Raw genomic sequence first — 15,108 nt, forward strand, 5'->3', positions numbered from 1 at the left:
AAAAATGACCAAAATGTCACTTACCATGTTTTACACCCAACCCCTTCATTTATTATGTTAGTCATGCAACAATAGTGTAATAAATATGCAGGATTACTTGTATTTGTCTATGTATTGTTAGTTATGTTACTTTAGGTTAGGTTACGCTTAACTGTGCTAGGTATTTTCCATTAGGGCTTTCTGGTCATTTTGGCAGAAGCCACTAATCCCTGTTGTAACAGTTTCATACATCAGAACCAATTTTTGAGGAAGTTATTTTCATTATTTCTCACACAACAAATACCAACGTTATAGCTCTTGTATAATGGTACATGCATACTTGCTCTCCACCAGAACAGTACCAGCCTCATTGGTGATGTGAAACATTCTTATACAAGGTGAATAATTGTGGGAACAGTCATTTGACTTGCATACACACTTTTTAAAAACATTATCATTGCTACAGAAACCCAATTTGTGTACTTTGTATTTGCATCAGTTGACATCTGTGTGTTTTGTTTTATACAGTGACTTAGTGAAACGATTTGTGGTTTTATATTGGTAACGGAATTCAAAGTACCTTGAGTAGGTGTTTTTAGTCCACTTTATGCACAGTAAGGCTAATCGGGATGGGACCTACAGTTCAGTGGCGTGCCCAAGGGGGGTTGGTGGGGTTTATAACCACCCCCTTTGGCCCAGTATTTCTAAAAAAAAGAATGTCAAAGGTAGGAAAATATGACAAAATGAGGGCTGACTACCAAGAAAAAGTATACGTAACCCCTCCCTTTCGAAAATATTGGGCACGCCACTGCTACAGTTTAAAGTGTGATCCAGACCACTATGTGCCTCCACCGGGTATTGAACAGATAACAAAATTATTTCATGTGTTATACCATACACATCACAGTTGTTTGGACTATTGTTATTTTCTGGTAAGCTTCCAGTGAATATTGATTTGCTAAGATCACGTTCATTTGTTGTACACAAGAGCAACACCTACCACAAATGAACAGGTGATAAAAGCACACCTTGTGGCTCACAGTAAAACAATACACACCAGAAGGCTACCAAGAAATAACACAGTTCCCAAGTGAATGATCACAGTTGTCACACAAATTAATAGAACTTAGACAAATCAGTTTTGTGGATAAGTAAGAACTTTATTCCAGTACATTTATGTAATCAACTTGCCATATTCAGAATAAAACACATAAGAAATTTAATTGGCACTAAATTACAGCTTTTAATCAGTAGTGTTTACCTGTTGTCAATATTCCTGAAACGAATACATTTTTTAAAAAAAATGAAACACAATGTAAGGATGTGCTTTCATTCAATATAAAATTATCTACTAATGCATAATTAGAAAATAAAATTATCTATTAAATTCTCTAGTCTGTGTAAGATACACACATACACATGTTAAATGGATAAAAAAGTTTTGGACACAAGTAGTGTATTTTTCACATTAATATTTGATCTATTATTAATTTATGTGAACACAAATGAATTTAGAGGACTTGCTTCCTTGAAAATAGTGAATATTTGAAACTAGTATTTCCTATTATTATGTATGAATACACACAAACACACACACACACTCTCTCTCTCTCTCTCTTTTCTGTGTGTATGTGTGTGTGTGTGTGTGTGTTTGGGGGGGCGGGGGGTGAATTAGTCAATAAATTGTTTTGATGTTGAAAAAATTGAGGAGCACCAGAAGGAATATACAAAGATTGACATGCCTAGTTGAGGGAATATGGTGGAACAAGTGATTTGCGCTAACACAGAAGGGAGTTTAGAACCAACTAGTGACATTTATGCACAAATTTTGCACTAGCCAAGTAAAAAATGAATATAAGGAATGTGATATGTTAGTGCAACAAATTAGACATGGTTTATAAGGACTAAAAAATGACAAGAAAAATCAATGTAAATGGTAACCTTCTGAACAAACAATTTTCTGACTTACACTTTACCACATAAATATATGTCCAATTTTTCATGATAAACTGACAGTCTTTATATCTGTCTCATTTTCATAAACATAAAAATAACATTATGCATAGTTTGAAAATCCTTCATTAAATTGCAGCACATGATAGAAGCAATGAAGATACATTTTTCTGATTTGGATACTTCATATTTATCACAATTATGTTCTTTCATATTCACAAAATATCTTACTCATAGGTCAAAATAGTTTACAACTGTTTTCATAACACTACTTTCATTTTTACCTTACAATCACAATTCATCTTTTCCTCCTGGCTCCCCTTTCCTGTTTCTTCTCTTGTCATTCTCCTCTTGTTTTCTTCTCCTTTCTTCTCTCTCCTCTCTTTCTAATGTTTCATCCAAACAAGAGTCATCTGAATTCTTCAGAATTCTTTCGGAGCACAGGTACCTTTTCAAGGAAATTTCACCCTGCTGATTGAAATACCAGTATTCTATGTCCCCTTCATTCTCTTCAAGTAGTGTTTCACACTAAAGAAAAGAAGAAAATGCACAATGTGCATTTACTCACTATCAGGTAAAGTTGACTGCAAATCAGTTGAACATCTGCTGCTGAAGTTTTCACCAATTTAATTTTAAGCATCATAGCAGATTTTATAACATTCTCTGCATACATTTCTAAAGAGTATAGCGTTTCATGTCATTTCATTAGTTACGTTACATAGCAAAATATCTATCTACCTTCTATATATATAAAAATGTATATATGTATGTGTGTATGTTTGTTCTGGCATAACTCTCGAATGCCTGGAGCAATTTCAACCAAACTTTGTACACTAATCACTTACAATCTGGAAAAAATACTGTGGGGGTAAGACACCCCTGGCACCCATAGGGGTGGGGGTAGGAAGGAGGTGACATGCAAAAATAATTAAAAAAACGATCGATATTAGTGTGGAATCCATAGTTTTCGGGGCCGCTGAGATGAATAGTTACACTCCCAATGCCGTTCAACTCCAAGTTCATTTTACACTATAGTTAGAATTCATTACTTTCCTGTCTAATAGAAGATTGGGATAAATAAATACCCACTCAATGCCGGGCAATTAGCTAGTGTGTGTGTGTGTGTGTTTATATATATATATATTAGGGTTGAGCCGATACCGATGTATCAGTATTGGCCAATACTGGCGGTATCGGCATCGGTGGATTTTCTTTTACCGATACCATCGGATACCAAATATTTTCAGTGGCTAGGAGAGCGGGGAAAGGCAACAGCTCCTCTCAGTATTAGTCCTTTTTAAAAAGTTTATTCACCCTTCCTTGTGACAGATTGGGAGACCAGCACAGGAAGTTCCATAAATTTTCCTAGAAATACTGGATAAAACCCCACCCTCCTGGGAAGCATATGGCAAGATCGAAGCCATGAGTAAGTGAATGCTGAACTGAAATGTGACCATAAGGGCATGGAAAAAGAAACCATTCATTGCCAATTATTGCTTGAAGATCGTGGTCGTAAGTTAGGTGGATGTTTTCAACCCCCCACCATGCTAATACCGAGTCGGGTAGTTGCGGAGTTCTTGGAAAAGAGGGATGAAGGTCACTGTGAAATTAGCTTGTATTATCTAATTCAAGCGCGATGGGGAATCAGCAATTTATACTTATCCTCTTCATTTCTGTCTTTCATGTGACTGCCGGTATCGGTCAATGATGGCTGGCTATTTATTTCCACCAAAAGCCGGCCCCCATGGCAGAGTGTTTAGCACATCGCGCTACGATGCCAGGGTTCGAATCCCGGCCTGGGTATGGATGTTTGGGAGTGTCCATTCAAAATTTCATCACATCATCACTCATCCCCATCTTCACAAATTAGCCAAAAGTAGCACAAACAGCGAATCAATCAATCAATAATTTCCGCCGACATTAGATTGGGAACATGCAGATTTGAATGACAGTACTAAGAAAGATAAGCTTATCGGTACTGGACCTACATTTTAAAGTTGGATCCGAACCACTATGAGCCTGACCTTCGAACCAGCGATCTATTGATTACAAGGCGACGACTACACCATCAGAGAGGCCCCACTACTTACATTAATGTACATCAAATGTTTATCAGGAACTTTACTTTTCATCAAATGGACGTACCATCATTCTTTTTGTTATTCAATAAATATTGATTTTTTTTACTTCTTTTGACATAAATTTCCTTGCCATTACCTTTTTTTTACACAAATTTTAGCGGTCTTTACTACACATAAGCCAGATGATGAATTTTGCTGTTCTGTCTCTGATTTTATAGCGTCTTTTTACTATTTATGTAATGACAATATTTTTTAGTCAAGATAGAAAGAACAAAATAAGTATTAACATTGTCTTTCCTCCATTTCTTAGTCTGTGGTTACATACAATACTCCATACGCACCGAAGAAATTAATTACTAATTAATTAATTTTCATATTACGTATTACAAATAATTATATTAATGTATTAAATAGAAACAATTTTATTATTATATTTCTGAGACACTTAGCTCGGACTGGCTCCCCAAATTATATATTTCTAAATACGTGCCTAGTGATGTGACGAGTTAGTATGACTTGGTAACTAGCCTTTGTTATTTGGTACTGGAATTACACAAGCATCGGTATCGGCATCCGTTATCGGTCATTGTATCGGTATCGGCTCAGCTCTTATATATATATATATATATATATATACACAAACACACACACACACACACACACACACACACCTGTTTTCCCACCCTCCATTAAGAGGAAGCTCGACTTTTCACGCCAAAGCGAGGAAGTTTTAAAAGTGCTCTGATTGGACTGAGATTTTTATACGTAATAAAGGTACTCCCGAGGATAGCGGGAATCTGGGTGTGGCTGCTATACACTCCATGGAAGTTGAGATATTGACAATGAATAGGCGGACAAGCACAGCACCCCCAAGAGAGGAAGGTGCAAACTTAAGAGTATTGCGAGGAATCGTTATTCATTTGTTATTTCTTAGGTCACACACTGCGTTGACGAAACGTTATGTAAGAGGAAGCCACAAGCACCAAACCCCGAAGCGAGGAACCAACTAAACACAATAGTGTCCGTAAAACGTGAATAGAGAGGAACTACATGTCACGTTATGATGAGTGACGGGTGATTCGAAGCGCGCGCTGGTGTTTGACGTTCCTAACTCGGCCCCCATTGGCTGCGCTACCTGTCAGCAATCTGCCGTCGATCACGCGGCAACCCAAGCACCGCCCTCCATACCAAATCATATGGGAATAAATGTTGCAACAATGTGCGAGAGCGTCTCCGCGCCAAAAGGGGTGGAACAAGCTGGTTTCGGATGGCTTAGTAACGGTGCAAGCGGTACGACAGGCGAGGAACGTACGGTGGCCATTTTCTACCTCGCGCAATTAGTCGACGTAAGGTGAAAGGACATAAATGGGGAGATAGACTAAATTGTGGTAGAATGAAAAATTATTCTTATAAAAAGAATATATTTGAATTTTCATCACATGGAATTGTTACTTGTTTGGGTTAGTTCTTAACACCGCTTTATGCACAGAAAAGCTAATCGGGACTGGACCTACAGTTTAAAGTGGAAACCGAACCACCGTGCAATGTGGATCTACCACCACCATTGCATGGCATCAGATAATATTATTTCGATGGATATTGTGATGCGTTGGAGGCTGATCGCTGTTAGTATTGTCAGTTGGGATGTCTAGATAAAACTGTTTTTTCTTAACTTCCATTAGAACGCCGTTAAGTCATGTTGATATTTACTTATATTTATTTATTTAACATAAAATATGTGTACCGTCACGTTGACCTAGAAGATGGTCGGCCCCCGTTGCGGAGTGGTTATCACTTCGCGCTGCAACGCCAGGGGTCCCGGGTTCGAATCCTGGCTTGGGCATGAACGTTTGTGATGTCTATTCATCAATTTCATCATATCATCACTCATCCCCATCTTCGCAAATTAGCCAAAAGTGGCACAAGAAGCGAAGTAAAATAAATTTTGCTTTCTAGTGTCCTTTCGGGAGGCACTCGCTTCACTTTCACCGGCAAATGTTCCACACGTAGGACGCTGCTCCTCAATCCTCAATACTCAGTGGTGGCGATTGGGTTCCAAAACTAGGGGTCAAGGTACCAAAACTGGGTGGGGGGGCAAAGACAGTATATTTCCCTTTGTAGATAAGATTTAGCATAGTGTGAGGGCAAAAGTGGCGAGAAGTGGAAGGCAAATGCCCCCCCCCCCCTCGCCTCCTTCCTAATCGTAACCAAATAGCCCTTTCACAAAACAACATCGAAAACGAAATCAACCGCAAACGTACGGTCGCGGACACTTGTCGGTTGTAATGATTTAATTGAAAGTCAATGGTATTGTTACAATCCAGAAGTGTCCCTGACTGTACAACGTGCAAAGTGTCAACTTAACAGCTTAGAACAAGCGAGGCAACCCTAGATGGCCAGGGGTGTGGAGGAGGCAAGGGGAAACTCCGAAAGCGAGTGACCTTGACTGGAGTATACTTGGCGTCAGTATTGCCAATAACTTGAACGTAAAAGTCGTGAAAAGTCCTTAGAAAATCCGTTAGAATGTCGCTAAATGAAATGTAAAGGCTCTAGAAAAAGTCGCAAAATGAAATGTACTTCTAAAAAATAGCAAAAAGGTGGAGAAAATCGAGTACTTGCCTATAAAAGCAACATTTCCTCGTTACTTTCCTCTTCCTCTGAACACTGCACTTCACACTGATCACCGATGTCAGATACTAAATCATCGAGAAAATGCACTGCAAGAACGTTGTTTATTATTTCTGTGCACTTGGTTTTATGCAGGCGAATGCATGGTGCACTGCAGCTGTCAGTCACCAAACCTTTTCATACATAATTCGGACAAGTGATTCACGGTTAGCAAAGAACAGTGTTCGGCAATGAATAAAGCTAAAATAGCTTCAGCACTAGAAGTATTTAAATTTTCCGGTTTGAACTGTTTTTCTTCTGTTTTGGAGAACAGAAGTAACCAGATCTGACTTTATGTTTCTGTGTTTCGAAAGTTTTTTTCAGATCAGTAGTTTGGGCATACAGATAGTTCTACTTTGCAGTACTTACAATACGCTTTCGCCGTGTCACTATCGACAGGGGTTAACCATTTGTAGTTTTCCCACTCCTTCCGATAATGTTTCTTGTATTGCGGTTTTCCCCACACTGGACACTGCCCTGCCCTGGGCTGACCTGCGCACAAACACACACGAACTTTATAATTTACACTAGCACTTCCTTTGTCACCACACACTACCCAAAAAACTCCAATCTGAACCCACGCACGACGCGACCGTGAAGTCAAACGTTCTGTTTTATAATAAGGCAGCCGCAATGGCGCCAGGAGGAGTGTCTGATAACAATGAGCTGTGAACAGTGATGTTTACAAACATCACAAACCATACTGGAAAAGGGGGTACGCTTTGCTTCAGTTTCTCTTTGTGCATCAGAAGTGAATTACGAGGGTATTTCCTTATTTAATAACTATAAAACGGACATTTTTAAGCATTTAGACGTACCTACGCAGATATTTTGTGAATTCTCCAAATTAGTCGCTAAAGAGCACACGAAGTAGCCAGAAAAGTCGCTCGTCACTTTTTCACGTCTTTTGTCGCCAGCTAGCCAGATCCGCCAGATTTAGCGACTTCTCGCTAGAGTTGAAAACACTGCTTGGCGTCAGCTTTAGTAAAGTGTAATATCATTAATTTAGAATTCATGAATACCTTAAAAATTAATTGTTCAAAGAATGATGGAGTAACTTTCTTTGTAAACAAGAATTACACTTACAGGTTGTATTATCGATGTATATAAATGTCTGAATTATTGACAATCCATTTGTATTTTGCATGAAAAGTGTTCACAATTTAGATCCCCTGCTGTCAAAAACTCTTCGCCATAAATCGGCACGACAAAAATGTTAATTAAATGAATTTCACTGTTTTAATGCGACGTAATATCCAGAAAAGAATATTCCCTCTTGTTTCTCTGCACTTGATTTTTATTTCACTAGCTTTGTTGCTGCTTAGGCTATATCAGAGAAGAAGCCTCATGATTTTTTTTTTTCAGAATAATACACGTAAAAAAAAAGGTAAAGTGCTCCCCTGTGCATAGCACCACGCCATGAAGGCGTATAGGGGGTGTTGGGGTAACGCCCCACACTTTCTTGATCCGGTCGTGAGTGGGGGTGATGTGATCAGCATCACGCCCCTGACCGCCTTTACCCCCCAGGGTTTCCCCCAGGTACCCATGTTATTCGACGCTGGGTGGGCGCCGGGGCCGCTTTCACCGTTAGAAAAGTTCCCGGATTTGAACCGGCCGGGGATCGAACCCGGGACCTTTAGCATGGTAGTCAGATGCGTTACCGACTGAGCCACCGTGGCCAACACGAATAATACACGAGCTTAATAAATTCCGTGGCGTAACAGTTCTGCACATGGTCTACAAAGATGTCAACGGAAAGTTTAAAGAAAGCGTCAAGAATGATAAATAGAAAAAAAATCGACTTTGGTAGTTTTTGTTCCTTTTGTGCGGTCCTGGAAGACAATATGTGTAGTCATAGTTAAAGCCCGCTTATTCCTCTTTCGGTGGAGCCCTATTTCAAATCCGTGGGTTTAGCTGCTTGCACGTAACATTCATTCCAGTGATAACTTGCACTTCTCCAGCATTCAGCATTCAAAGTTTACCACCGCCTGGAATTTCAGGATGCGGAAAGGGCTGTTGATATGTTGTTTTGACATCAAATAGAACAGATGTGCAAATTTTCAGATTCACACAATTGACGGTCTGTAAGTTTAAATGGAAAGTTAGTCTCTTTGGCTGCCCCAGTCGTTAGAAAGCTATCAAGGCGCGAAAGAAGAATCCCTTTTAATTTTATTTTTTATTTTGTACGAGACATGAGAGTGTATAGTTGTGTTTGTCCCATTGTACACTCGTAAATGCATTCTCATCGTCACCGCAAGAGATAAAAAACAACGAAAATAACTGAAGAAAAAGAGAGTGAGTGTCGAGAAGTTTCGACCTATACAATCGTTGAGGACGCGGTGCAACCTAAAAAGACCAATACTCTTAATTGTGTGCATTACCTTGTTTTTGCTGATTGCTGATTAAATTGTTTTTTTTTTTACATACTTGTAAAATATGCATTGCACATTGAAAACACTTGTTTTGTAAATATAAAACCAATCGAACGCAGGCTTAGGGTTGTCCGACCTGCCATGATATGCTGGAACTGCTGTTGGCGTACGTGAAGATATTCCTTCCTAGAGTTTTCTCACTAGCCACTGGATTAACTGTGATCCTATATATTTTATACCCTGAGTCCCTTACCGTTGGAAAGAAGTATGCACACAAAAATTACAAAGCAATTCGAACTTTCAGGATTCGTGATATTATTTATTTCCCTTCGCTCTTGTGCCACTTTTGGCTAATCGCGAAGATGAGGATGAGTGGCGATACAATGAAATTGATGAAGGAACACTCCTCACACACCCATGACGAGGCCACGGGATTCGAACACCGAGACCCCTGGCGACGTAGCGTGCTGTGCTAACCATCCACCACGAAGGCCAGCCTTTCAGGATTCGTCCATTACAGTGCGGCGAGGGGGTTTAAGCTTTCACGTTTAAACGTACGTTCCTGTCGCCAGGAAAGAGATGAGCAGGCAAGCAATGTTCGTTTTATTTCACCCATCCTACTGGTATAAATCATGGTTGCAGTTTAGTGTTGCTATGCGAAGGTAAACTTCCCTCAGGGCAGGAGAATTGAGACAAAATTTTAGGCGAAAAGCAGTGGCGGCGCCAGGGGTGCGTGAGTGAGTGCTTGCGCGCCCCTTAATTTTCTTCCGCATCCCTTCAGCACACCCTACGTTCAACTGAAAACATTAATATGTAATATTATGTCATGTCATATTGAGGGCCGAATGATAGGTTATTATTGTATGCAACAGGCAAGCACTGAAAGAGGTACCAATACTTTTCTGTACTTGCGGCAGCCTCTGTAAAGATCAGCGGCCGTTTTTCTTCTTTCGTCAGCATTGTCGTTATCAACTTTTTCTTCTTTTGTTTCTTCAAGTGGTCTGTTCGTGGTTTTTGATAATTGGCTATAGATTAATGTGAGTTATGTTTTTTTCTTTCTTGCATTGTTCATAAACGGTTTGTTTTCCGTCTACTTGTTCTTCCTTACCGTATTTTCTTCATAAAGTTTTGTGATCGTGTTTTAGTTTTTCCTTGGATTAATGGAAATTTTTCATAATGCAAAGGAAAATTATACTTTCCACTTTTTGCAACAGTTGTTTGTTTTCTAAGTAACAATTTACGGAGTTCCGTGATTTTCTTGCATTGTTCATAAACGGTTTGTTTTCCGTCTACTTGTTCTTCCTTACACTGGAGCAAAAAATTCAGGTACTTTTAAGGTATCACCTCATCAGGTCGTGCTCTGGAAATTATTTGTTTTCTAAGTAACAATTTACGGAGTTCCGTGAGTTTCTTGCATTGTTCATAAACGGTTTGTTTTCCGTCTACTTGTTCTTCCTTACACTGGAGCAAAAAATTCAGGTACTTTTAAGGTATCACCTCATCAGGTCGTGCTCTGGAAATTATTTAATGCGAGTTGTAACATGAAGGGTACTGTTCTTCTTGATACGTTCTATGTATTTGTTCCACGTTTAATGTCCAGTAAACGTACCATTTCAAACTTTTTCCAAGACTGTTAGGAAGATGCCCAATGTTCACGAAGAAATTTTACAGTTCGTTGTTGGGGATAGTGCGGCAGAAGGGATTTTAAAGATGACACAGTTCCTGTACTCTTCGCGTTTTGTCTTGTGGCAGACGGTGCCTTCATTGGTTACATTGAGAAGGTTCAAAAATTGTCTTTTTAAGGGCAGGATGGTTTTATTTTGGATTTCACTACATAGTTCAATAAGACTGCAACGTGTATCTGAATGTTTACACTGCATGGAATGACCACTTTCTTGTAATACATATCGCACCCCCTAACTTTCTTTCCGCAACCCCTCAGCACCCGTAGATGAATAATTCTGGCGCCGCTGTTGGTGAAAAGAGATCGAAACTGCAGAGATATTTGAAGATACAGTCGTTGCATATTAAAATCAAGCTGGATGGAGGCATGAATTATCCGTTTTTCATAATTACATATTTCAAACTTCTTACTTGGTAAAACCGTATTTTCTTCATAAAGTTTTGTGATCGTGTTTTAGTTTTTCCTTGGATTAATGGAAATTTTTCATAATGCAAAGGAAAATTATACTTTCCACTTTTTGCAACAGTTGTTTGTTTTCTAAGTAACAATTTACGGAGTTCCGTGATTAATAATGGAACAATGAAATCTGAGTGCTCGTGTTCCCATCATCGCGGTTATCAGCTGAAAATGAGTTTGAGTTTTTGTTTTGAGTCCACTTTATGCACAGAAAGTCTAATCAGGTCTAGTCTTACAGTTTAAAGTGGTATCCGAAACACCATGTATCGAACTCAGAACCCCTTGATTACAAGGCGACGACATTATCACTGCGCCATCGGGGAGAGGTCTTGGCTTAAAAATCGAAAGATTCCTTGGTAAAGAAAACATTCTCTCTTTCAAGTTTTCATGTTCATGCCTATGTGCGAAATTTAAATGTAAGTACAGAGAAGTTCCCAATGTTTCCTTTTCTCTCTCCAAGCTACTCGTGAAGAAAAATATAAAAACCATTAACGTAAATAGTCATTTACAATTTTGAGCAAGCCTTTACATAACAAATTGCATGATATGCTTACAAAATTTGAAGGTTGTTTAAATCAGTTTCATTTAAATTGTGTGATTGACAAAAATCAGTGTTCTTTTAAAATAAAATAAATATACAATAATGCACATAAGTAATTTGTGAATATCAGAATCACTTTTGGTGAAGATACATCAATTTCTTGATCATTCAATAGTTTTTACTGGGCTTCGGTGTATAAAGTGGGCTTAAAATCAAACTTAAACAAAGAAACAATATCGAAGGAAAATTAAGTGAACAAATTATATGTACTCATGGAGTGAAACTCGTAAGAGTTATGAATGCAGCAGTAGCCGCCCCCCCCCCCTTCCCAACAGATGAATAAAATCAGCTTAAATGTGAACTCCTTGGCGTCGCAAGGCCTTTTTACGTGACACGTCCTCTCGTTAATTAATTAACCGCCATATTAACGCTAAACTTCGTCACACCTTTTGCACTACTCAAATACTCTGGATTTTGAGATATTGAATGAAATGAAAGACGCAAACATATGCACCGCACTACAGTGACAATTATTTATGGATTACTGACAAAGTAAATCGGCAGGCTTCCTTTGTAACTAAATTTCTCGAAGACATTAGCTGCCACACAACAATCGTAACATAACCTCCCACCTTTAGTGTTATTGGAGAGTTTGGCTGGTTGTTTCCATCGCGGCTTCTCACCTTTCATCAAAGCCGTGCCGCCTGAAAGTCTCCCTCCCTTCTTTTATCTGCTCAAGCTACAGCCAGGGCATTTGAAGCGGTGTTTGTTTTTCGTTACGAGTACTTCGTCTGTGGGCTGCATAGGAGTGCGCAGACACTCTGATTAGGGGGAGGGGGCAAAAGCCTTGATGAAAATCCAGTCGGGAAATTAAAACCTCATTCCATATCAAAGGCGCATACCCAGATTTTTTTAGGGCGGGGGAGATCCTAAAATGTGGAACAAAGAGAAGGGCCGAAAATGCAGTTGGATTAGTTGAGTTAAATTACTTTACGTCACTTTTCTGCCACTTTTGGCTAATCGTGACGATGCGGATGAGTGATGATATGATGAAATTGATGAAAAACACTTACAAAGAACACCCATGTCCAGACCGAGATTCCAACCTGGCGTCAGAGCGTGATACGCTAGCCACTCTGCCACGGTTGTAGGCGAAATGCTGTTGGAGTATTAGATGTCACCATCAATGCTATGGTGGTATTGCAAGGAGATATATAATTGTAGAGTTGAAATTATGGTCCAAAGTAAGGAGAAAAATAAACAATAAACCTGGCAATAAACAGCACAGTCGCTCACATACAAAGTCTGTCACACAGCGTACAACTGAGTGATTATTTTTGCACTCAATTCTCAGAAGTATTCTAATAGTACTTTCCTCCGCAAATTGTGTTTTCAATTTTCCATTAATTTTCTTACACCAGCACCATTGAACAACCATGATAATTCTAGGTTTAGATAATAATATATTTATAAATTAAATGATGCGCATTAGCAATGATTCTTCTAGTAAAAAAATGTCTATTTCTGAGTTAACCAATATAACATTTTTGCATTTTCGCAGCACCATTGCAGTTAAAATGAAAGTCGGGACACTGATGGAGACGACTGGCCGAATCTGAACAAAATTCCCGACCCTTCTTTAACTAAACCTTTCACTACGCACACGTTTGCAAATTAAAGGCTCATATTTTTACATATATATTTACAAATATTGGATAACGTAAACACTGATCGTCCAAGATTAGAATGAACTTTTGCCGTCTTAGGAGAATATCTTATACTACAACGTTAGTCTTCTTACAGTTGGTAGAAGTTTCAAACGCCTCCACTATGTCACTGACACAATCCTGTGCGACAAAATGTTGCTCAACATAAGGCAACAACAGATAATTTAAGCTGTTTAAACGGGTATCTGATATTGCACCATCTTAGAGAACACCCATTCACACGAACAACTTTGTCACAGGAAAAACAAAGTATCTTCAGCAGTGGCGGTCATGGACGTCCGCAGGGAGGAGCAAGGTAATTTTTCCAGCGGGGGGGGGGGGGGCAAAGGAGGCATATATTTCCCCAAAATAGTGATACCCCTCAAAAACACTGCTTCAGTCTGAAACATAGGCGCCGACTCCATGGGGCTTGGGGGAGCTCGAGCCCCCCAATGTTAAAGATGTGGGGCAGAGCCCTCCAAATAATTTTGCTTAAGTAGATCTAATGTATTATTTTGCTTCTCTTGTAAAGTTTACTCTGAATTGTGCCACATGAACTGAACTTTAAATACACATTTGAAATGTTATAGACCATCAACTTGGGGGGGGGGGGCTGAGACCGCAAAATCATCAACTTTGAGGGGGCTATGACCAGAGACAGCAAAACACATGACTTATTACTATATACTAAGTATGTAATTATGAGTATTGTTAATTTTTTTTTTACTAAAAAGAGCTTCAAAAGACGATATGCATGAACTAGGGTAGTTCGGGCTACAAATGGCTCTCACATGACATTCAGAACGAGATCATTGATATATTAGAGAGATCTGTTTTGCGCTCCGTGGTAGCAGATATTAAAAGTTGGGAATATTTTGCTATTATGGTTGACGAAACTTGTGCCATATACATCCGTGGACAATTAATATTCTGCATTCGAACTGTGAATAAAAATTTTGACATTTATTAGGAATTCATGGGCTTTTATGAGATTCCGAACAATGAAGCCAAAACTTAAAAAAGGGAGAGCGAGTCATTCATTAATTTATTTCAGTGATCAGAGCCCCCTCCAATAATTTTGACAAGTCGGCGCCCCTGGTCTGAAATTATAATGTTCCTTCAATGCCCTAATAATAATTAACAAAAATTAGTGTGTCTGAATGAAATTGTGTGAAATACATATAATTTAAGGTGGACAGAATTTTAGAAAAAATGTACATGTCGCATTTGACGTAGTATCAGAATCATTCAACCACCTAAGTATGAGGGAGTGCTAAAAACAAGAAATTTTCTGGAATGTTAATGACAATAAATTTATTAGAGTATAAAGTGAGAAAGTCCATAGTAAATAATGTATCCCCTACGTAATTGCTTGGAACTCTCATTGACATGAAGATATTTCATTTTTCTTTAGTAGTATAATATTGTCGATAATATTCCTCTACACTAAATTTCTAATCGGCAGTATTAAGGGGCAACTGCCCCCCTTGCCCACGCCTATGGTGGGCTGTACTCTTGAGATTTGTTTTACAAATTTATACAACACGTAACTACGACCAGGGCCTTTATTGTTATAACATATTTTTCATTTGGCATCGAATCGAATACTTATCTACACTTATCTGATGAAAATCAGCCGAAATAGACAAACTTGACAAGGCATATGTTA

General features: G+C 38.9%; 1 protein-coding gene across 1 annotated transcript in view; it reads right to left on the reverse strand.

Moving 5' to 3' along the window:
- Nucleotides 1-1,632: 1,632 nt before the first annotated feature.
- CNPYb (FGF signaling regulator protein canopy b) overlaps nucleotides 1,633-15,108 on the reverse strand; it is a 53,728-nt gene continuing 40,252 nt past the window's right edge. Inside the window, exon 5 of the mRNA XM_083128217.1 lies at nucleotides 1,633-2,460. Coding sequence (XP_082984343.1) covers nucleotides 2,224-2,460 — 237 coding nt within the window. The 3' untranslated portion in view covers nucleotides 1,633-2,223. The remainder of the gene's footprint in view (nucleotides 2,461-15,108) is intronic.

Source organism: Lepisma saccharinum, chromosome 9 (assembly GCF_977018435.1).
Source record: "Lepisma saccharinum chromosome 9, izLepSacc3.1, whole genome shotgun sequence".
Lineage (NCBI taxonomy): Eukaryota > Metazoa > Arthropoda > Insecta > Zygentoma > Lepismatidae > Lepisma > Lepisma saccharinum.